The sequence below is a fragment of the Gadus morhua genome, chromosome 5, assembly GCF_902167405.1.
Source record: "Gadus morhua chromosome 5, gadMor3.0, whole genome shotgun sequence".
Lineage (NCBI taxonomy): Eukaryota > Metazoa > Chordata > Actinopteri > Gadiformes > Gadidae > Gadus > Gadus morhua.
In genome coordinates, this window is record NC_044052.1 from 13532821 (window position 1) to 13541748 (window position 8928).

General features: G+C 45.9%; 2 protein-coding genes across 2 annotated transcripts; one reads left to right on the top strand and one right to left on the bottom strand.

The window, feature by feature from the left end:
- Nucleotides 1-127: 127 nt before the first annotated feature.
- On the bottom strand, nt 128-3777 carry rsad2 (radical S-adenosyl methionine domain containing 2). The gene is made up of 6 exons (XM_030356212.1): nt 3324-3777; nt 2627-2788; nt 1664-1893; nt 1331-1480; nt 786-818; nt 128-538 (listed from the first exon to the last, which is right to left on the bottom strand). Exons 1-6 carry the CDS (start codon nt 3625-3627, stop codon nt 374-376), a joined length of 1044 nt encoding a protein of 347 aa, XP_030212072.1. The 5' UTR covers nt 3628-3777; the 3' UTR covers nt 128-373.
- A 77-nt stretch (nt 3778-3854) lies between these two features.
- Nucleotides 3855-8415, top strand: cmpk2 (cytidine monophosphate (UMP-CMP) kinase 2, mitochondrial). Its single transcript, XM_030356211.1, has 5 exons — nt 3855-4582; nt 5016-5130; nt 5613-5814; nt 6283-6516; nt 7778-8415. Exons 1-5 carry the CDS (start codon nt 3998-4000, stop codon nt 7896-7898), a joined length of 1257 nt encoding a protein of 418 aa, XP_030212071.1. The 5' UTR covers nt 3855-3997; the 3' UTR covers nt 7899-8415.
- Nucleotides 8416-8928: the final 513 nt, after the last annotated feature.

Genomic DNA, 8928 nt, shown 5'->3' on the forward strand with positions numbered 1-8928 from the left:
AACCAACCATATTTGTAATGTTGCTGATATTACTCTCAACCATACGGTCTCAAACAAAAAATACGTTGTTTTGTGGTTCTGCACTTTATCAAGGACAATTGTCTTTTTATGTGGTATAGTACAAATATTCATAATATATTAATCTTTATTTACAGATACATTTTTTTAAACACATATTAATGCACAAAAAACTCCTACATTTATGTTTATATCAATCATTGATTTTGTTATTTTTACATACATTTCTAATTATAATTTATTTACTCATTTATATTTATTTATGTAAAATATATAGGCCTATACAAATAAACATGCAAAGTGCAAATGCTACTACAACAGCTGGCCGGTCTATCTCTAAACACAGTGATATCCATCACCACTCCAGGCCCATGTCTGCTTTGCTCCACACATATTTCCCTCCTCTTTTTAAAAACATCTTCTCATCGAAGCCGCTAAAGCAGATGGCCTCTCCGACGCCCACGTCCAGGATGGACTTGGACGGGTCCTTCCTGCCCCCCGTGCAGTCCAGGAACCGCATCTGTAGCAAGAGGGGAACCTGGGTGCTTAGAGCTCATCATACAACACCCTCCACTGCTTTCTAAGCAGAGGAAACCCAGTGTTACTGTGGGTCGATGCGATTGGTCTCCTTGCATGCTGATGAGATATTTTTTTTAAATTCCATTGATACAAAGGTAACTTAAACTAAGCTATTCATAATAGAATACATCAATTGCATGATTTTCAATGTAATAACAATGTTATATAACGGTAATTTAAATACTTACATATTCATCCAGGATGAGGTATGAATCACGCATCTTAAATAGAAAAAAGAGACAATGATTTAATATATGACTCTACATAAGTCCAGAGCTGTATGAAACTGGAGATAAAATTGCTTTAAATGTAATTGTAGTAAATGTAATTGTATTTGTAGAATAAAATGAAGGTGTCAGAAATGGAAAATAGCATAGCATTCCCCAATAATGTTAGAGATTAATTATTTTATTTATTTGTATTAACTGTTGGTAAACACCTGTAGTTTTACACCTGCTTGTAACTATATACCTGTTGGTATACAGCTGCTGGTATACACCTGTTTGGATTCACCTGCTGGTATACACCTGCTGTTATACACATGTTGGTATACACCTGTTGGTATACACCTGTTGGTATACACCTGCTGTTATACACATGTTGGTATACACCTGTTGGTATACACCTGTTGTAACTATACAACTGCTGGTAGACACCTGCTGGTATATACACCTGTAGGCTTACACCTCTTGGTGTACACCTGTGGTATGCACCTCTTCACTCGTGGTCCTACCTTCTGATTGGACTCGGGTACGAGGCTGGTGACGCTGCTGTGTCGATCCAGGAAGTCCTGGAACTGCTCGGGGCTGATCACAAACCTCTCTGCCTCCCGCAAGGCGTCCTCCCCCGCGTTCTCCCCGAAGATTAGGAGGCACTGGAAGACCTGAACACACCACACTACAAGTCAATAAACACACCAGAACGTACAACACTGCAGTCAATACAAACACCTGAACGCAGCACACTACAGTCAATACGCATACGCACACGCACACGCACACGCACACACACACACACACACACACACACACACACACACACACACACACACACACACACACTTTACCTTCCATCGCACAGGGTTCAGCTGGGTGATTTGCTCGGCCATGTCCTCGTCGATGTTAAACGTGTTGATGACAGAGTTGATCTTGAACGCCACTTTGTACTGACGGCACCAGTCCCTGACTCTGTACAGGTTGTCCAGGTGGCTCTTCCTGCCCTGAGTTCTTCCAATCAGCTTATTGGTGTCCTCGTTGAAACTGTCACAGGAAACGGCCAAGATGTCCAGATGCTCGCCTGATATTAAGACACGGACAGATGAGTTTTATTTCAGTGTTTCTGTTCACAGAAACGAAACTAATGCCGCGTTTCCACTGCAGGGTGCGGAACGGATCGGATCGCAAAGGGGCGGTAGGGAGGGGGCGGTATAGCCCAGCTCAGTTCCGAGGTCGCGTTTCCACCGCAGACAGTACCCTTTGTGGTAGGCCGGATGTCGATCGCCGCGGCAGCTACGTAAACATCGTAAACAACGTCTTCCTCCGCAAGAATGCAGACGAACGTCTCCACATCCTTGTTCGCCCAAGCAAGCTTTTTACGCGACATGTTAATTGTAAAGAATAATACCTCGAGGCTACTGTTTGTTTGTTTTTATCCCCGCGTCACCCGTAAGTGACGATTCTGTCGACCAATCAACGGAGGGGGGTGTAGCTGGAATTCCAGGGTACCCTTTCAGGCGTCTGGTCTCGTTTTGGGTACCGCAACGGAGGAGTCCCTAAAATGGGGTCGGAACGGGTACGGCAAAGTCCGGGTCACGCCCACTTTTGGCGGTGGAAACGCGATCCGACCCGCACCTTTGCGATCCGATCCGTTCCGCACCCTGCAGTGGAAATGCGCCATAACAACAACTTTAAGCAATGCTGCCACCTGCTGGTGCGTAGACAAAGCACAAAGGCATGAAAACAAATTACGTGTTTTATATAAAAGTATAACGGTGGTCAACATAGAAAGGTCTATTTCGGTAATAACGTACCATACTTCCGGAACCAGTTTTCTTTGATCATGCTTCCGTTGCTGACCACACTGACGCTCGGCAGCTGAAGGTCCACTTTGCAGAACTGGACCAACCGTCCCAGGAAGTCTCCCTTCTCATGCAGGAACGGCTCTCCGCCAGAGAAGTTGATCTTCTCCATACCTAGCACATTGAAATATTAATAATAATTAGGCTAATGTTTCATATTTTTTTGATAAATAAAAAAGTGAATTGTATCCACAATACAACGTATTTAGGTTTATGATAGTGACGTGATATTTTCTTTGTATAGGCCTGCATACACACACATGTATATATAAAGATATATAAAGATATATATATATATATATATATATATATATATATATATATATATATATATATATATATATATATATATATATATAATAAAAACATATATATATATATATATATATATATATATATATATATATATATATATATATATATATCTTTATCTATATCCTATATCTTAATATATATTCACCCAAGTGGGTGCTACACACTGATGGTGGTTAGTCAGGTTCCCCCTTCCCTGTTAAAAGCGTCTTTGAGTGTCATATATATATATATATATATATATATATATATATATATATATATATATATATATATATATATATATATATATATATATATAAATATAGGTATATTTCATTTCATTTTGTAATTGTACCTGCTTCCTTCAGAAGTGTGAGTCCTTTCATTGCCACATCCAAAGGCAGGACGAAAGACGTCTTCGCTGTGTGGAAACAGAATCCGCATTTATAATTGCACTTGCGCGTAAAGTGGTAATTGACGCTGGTGGGGGTAGTAGCAGGTCGCTCTTTCTGCTTTGTGTCCGGGATCCCGCTCACGGACGAGGCTCTTCCTCCTCGAACGATGCTCCTTTCATCTGATCTCAAATGGAAGTTTGAGATCAGACTCGAGATCATGGATTTGATTGCGATCCAAAATCGCAAAAACATCACCGGCACCATGGTTCAAATTTGGAAAACGTATCAATGACTGCAGGAGCCGTTCTGCTCTTCTTTAAAGAGGCTGCTCTTAAATAGTGCTGGAGGTTGTGAGATGATATAGTTTCTGTTTACAAACAACGAAACACACCCCCCACCTCCAACACGTCATAGCCAAGTCAGCTGGTAGTGGACCATAGTCCACTTAATCACTCTCTGTTTTCTAAAAGCGAAACTTCACAGAACCGAAACCCAACACAACCTGTTGTTGTGGCGCGCCCTGCAGGCAAGTTCCTGCTTTGCAGGGCAGTGACTTGTAGTTTCGTTTCATAGATGAAATTGCTGCGGGTTTCAGCTGTACCTCCTCCATAGGCCTGGACTACTGAACACAGAGATGGCTAAACGCAGCATGTCTTTGCTCGGTCAGTGGTCGTCGCGTGTATTCTCTATTGACCTTGATAAAAGAGGAGCTCTTCTGAATTTTGCTCTCACAGAAAAGCCGCAGCAGGCGCCGGAGAAGTTCAGGAACATCCAAGAACGCTGCTACTCTGTGTTGGTGTGTGGAGACGACAGGATCCAGAGCGCCAGGTTCTACTTTGGACTTGAAGACCTCCTGAGGAACGAGCTGCCAGCAGAGTGTGAGCTACTGCCGGTCAGCTCCTACCTGCCTCACGTCAAAGACTCTCTCATCAGAGGCTATTTCCTGAAGGACGCTTCAGAGTGCCCCTCGCTGACCAGGCGGGTGCTGGGGGCTCTGGGTCTGAGTGAGCAGGTCCAGGTGTGCTCGTACCTCAGGGGGCCGGATGGGGGGCGGTGGTCGCAACAGCTGTGGTCCGGCTCGGAGAACCAGAACATGGACGTTTCAAAAACGTGTTATGTTGTTCCCTCCGAGGAAGCGAACTACCACCCATCGGTCCTAAACATGGAGAACTCTGATGTGTTCTACTGTCGAGCGGAGGCCTGCAAGGTTTTGCAAGAGGTTTGTTCTTGTTGGTATTGATTCCCTTAACTTAGTTTACTTATTTACAATAAATGTCTCCCTCACGTGGCAGAGAGGCAAATTACACCAGGAACTGTTTTAATGAGGAGTCTCAAACCTTTGTCTTTAATCAATAATATAAATGTACGAAATGTCAAATAAAGAATACAGAAATTATTCACAAATTCTAGTATGGATTAATACACTATCCAAATAATAAAAGTATATGCCTAATTTACAAATAATTCAGAATTGATTTTGATGATTTTTATTATACATATTTTCTACATTATTCTAAACTGGTCTATTTCAAGAATAACATCCCCCGTCCAACACGCAGTACCCTCGCGTGCCACTGGGGGTTATAAAACACATGTCTATCAAACCATCGGATCACATCCGCTGACCAACGCGTTGTGTTTCTGCTCCACAGAGCTGTGACATCATCCCAGAGTCCAGGGCCGTGCTGGAGCTTGTGGGCAAGACAGACGCGTCCAGACACAGTCCAGACTTCCCCGTGGTTGTCATAGAAGGACTGGACGCTACAGGTTAACAGCATTAGCTCATAGAGGAGGGGATGGCGGTCATTAGGCTGATGGCTGCAAGCCTTCCTGATTCGCTGACAACTTGCTCTGCTGATGCAGTTATCTCCTAAATTAGCTCTTTGATGGCATTTCTCTTTTAGATCATGACCTCAGAAAAATAGCTACAGGACATTGAAATTAAAGCTTGTTACAGCATACCCAGGCAATCATATATTTGTACTCACAAATGCATCCCATCTTATCTTTGCCCATAGTTTCAATCTTACCACTTCCAAAATGTAATCAGAGTAGTAATTTCTGCCCTTTTCTATATTAAATTAAAAATAACTGATTTGATAAGGGAAACCTACTGGGCAACTCACCATTCTCAGTTCCATGTTTGACTTTGCCATCACAGCTATTCTACCAGATCTCCCATCTTGTCTTTCTCTTACATGGCTCTCCTCTTCCTCCTCTTGTCCTCCACCTCTCATCGCTCATCACAGGGAAGACCACTATGACTGAGTCTCTGAGGGAGGCTCTTGGGGCCAGGCTGCTGCGGTCCCCTCCCCAGTGCCTCTCCCCCTGGAGAGCCGTCTTTGATCGGGAGCCCCCCCTCATCCGCAGGGCCTTCTACGCCCTGGGGAACTACATCACAGCGGAGCAAATGGGCAAGGAGGCCTCTCAGGCTCCCGTCATCGTCGACAGGTACGAGGCAGCCGAGCGGGGCTGCGTGGCAACATCCCAGCAGCCCCGCCGCCGTCACAGGGACGGGGCTCAGTGGGAGCCATCGCACACACACGCATGCATGCACCATGCACGCATATACACGCACACACACACGAACGCACGCACACACCTTGTACATACCCTCCACGCACATGCACGCACGCACACACTGTGGGACAGGGTGGGTGAGTCTCCGTCGCTGCGTGGGATGAAGGGTCTGTTTCTGATGACCCAGGATGCAATGCAACGGTTCCATCAGTGGAACATGACATCAGTGATGGTTGAGAAGCCCTGACGCACGTCCTGTATCTTATGACTGAGAGACTTTATTAAGACTCTATTCTAAATCTATACAAAGATGTATGTATTGTATTAGACACCATTCCATCCATCAAACAGTCATCATCCATCCATCCATGCCCATGCAAACCCCCTTCTCCCCCCCAGGTATTGGCACAGCACCGCCTCCTATGCCATCGCCACGGCGGTGAGTGGTCCGGTCTCCAGCCTTCCCCCTGAGGGGTCTCCTCTGTACCGCTGGCCCCCCGACCTGCTGCAGCCCTCGCTGGTGGTCCTGCTAACCCTCGACCCCCAGGAGAGGAAGAGGAGGCTGGAGGCCAGAGGACAGGGACAGACAGACGAAGAGCAGGAGCTCGACCACAACCTCCTCTTCCGGCTCAGGTGAGGTCAAACCTTAGGGGTCATGTATCACCGTGCACACGCACACGCGCACGCGCACACACACACACACACACACACACACACACACACACACACACACACACACACACACACACTGACTCACACACTGTATCACCACATGTTTACAGCCTGACCTGCCTCCCTCCACTCCTCTATTCATAATCATTTTAGACTGTACAATCTATTAATATGATTATTATTTTACATCTGTCAACTATCAATCTGTTAACAGAAGCGTTAACACCAGTCGTACATCTTCCTACGTGATTAGTATGGAGGGTGTAATTGGGTGGCTGTACACCCTCACACGTTCTCTCACTCACAGACTCAAACGCTCACTCACTCACACCTCACATACTCATAAACTCACTAACATAGTAACATAGTCACACACTTACACGCTCACACACTCACACAATCACACACTCACACACTCACACGCTTACAAACTCCCACACTCACACACTCACCGTGGGGGGGTCCACTGATGAGACAGAGCAGGTGATTAGTGGCTGTGCGGCTGTGCTCCATTAAGCGGCTGTAAACCCACAGCCGGTGAACTCCCCAGACCTGCCAGGCAAGACTGGTCGATGCCCCCCCCCCCCCCCCCCCCCCAGAACCACCACAACGACCACAACCAACACCACCACTCCCCCATCCATCACAACTACCAGATCCACCACCACCAACAACGCATGAAGTTTATGACCCGCTGCACGGGGAACAGAGCCAGATGCTTGGGCCAGAGGAGGAGTAGGAGAGAAAAAAAGGATGGAGGCGAACGAGTGACATCCCACACAGAGTCAGGCTCAGAGAGAGAGAGGGAGGGAGAGAGACATAGACAGAGAGAGATAGGGAGAGGGAGAGGGACCTTGACAGAGAGCCATTGGGAGAGAGCGGGAGAGAGAGATAGGGGGAGAGAGGGAGGGAGAGAGTTCCTCACCAGCTAATTCCATCACGTCACCGCAGTGTTTGGTACACACAAGCCATTGTTCTTTCTTTGAGGGGAAGACGGTTGAACTCAGCCGCTGTTCCTCCTCAGATGGTCTGGAGAAGCACATCATTTATCACTGTCAGACGATCTGACGAAACGCTTCTCTCCCAAGTGCTCCACGATACGTTGTAGGAGATTACATCTGATCCCTTACAACGTGTCTCTTACAGCTACTATTATGGATTTGATTAGAACTTAACATCTTCACCATGTGGATCTTGGTTTCTTTCCCCCCATGTGTTTCAGAGTGGAGGAGGCTTATCGGAGGGTGAGAGGCCCTGCTTGTGTCGTTGTGGATGCCGGCCCTTCGGCGGACAAAGTGCTCCAACAAGTGCTGCTTTTAATTAAGGAACACTGTCGCTTGTAAACACTGAACCCCCTTACCTCACGGACAGCCCTTGCAGTTCTTGGGTTGCAGTACTGCCCGTCGCCACTAGATGCCAGTAAGGTGTTACGCAGCAGTAGATGAAATGGAGGGGCGAGATGTGAATGGGCTAAAGAGATTGTTTTTATAATAAGCAAGTGTTGCATCGCTAGAGGCCCGCGTTTCCCTGTAAAATCACAACTTAGCTTTAGCCTCCCTCCCCCCTTTCTCCTTCCCTCCCTCTCTCTCTCTCTATCTCTTGCACACACACATGCGTCCTTGATTGGAGATACAGGAATATGCATTGCATATCGCTTCTATTCTGATCCATCAGAAGACCTACTTATTGATAAAAATGTCCTCCATCCTTAGCATCAGCCGCTACCTTAACCGTTTTAAGAACACAATATACTGTACAATTTTACTAGTTTTGTGTTTGTTTTCAAATATGTTAATTTAAAGTTTTATCCACTATAAAAAAGAGCCTTCCAATAAAATAAATGTTGATTTGAAAACGTCTGCCTCGCTGCCTGTTACTGTGTGTCCCACCTGCTGTAAACGTGCGGTAAAGAGAAGCAGACCTTGTATACGTATATCTCCATGCCAACAGTCTCGATGGCACATGAAGTATGTGTTATGGCCGTTACAACAGCCTATGCTTCTATTCATCTACACAGGCTTCCTTCATGTGGTTAGTGACCGTCTAACTGCTGGATGATGTGTCCATCAGTAAGACGTTGTGGTCAGGGCCCTCATCTCTGCAGCACTCAGAGAACTAAAACAATGTACTGTACATGATGCTCCTCTTGGCCCCGACAAGAGTGTCACAATACATCATCCTCCCAACACACCCACACACACGCATATGCACACACACACACACACACACATACACACACACACACACACACACACACACACACACACACACACACACACATGCGCATATGCACACGCCACACACACACACACACACACACACACACACACACAAGCAGCCGCACGCAAACGTTGACTGGGGTGTCTCCTGTAA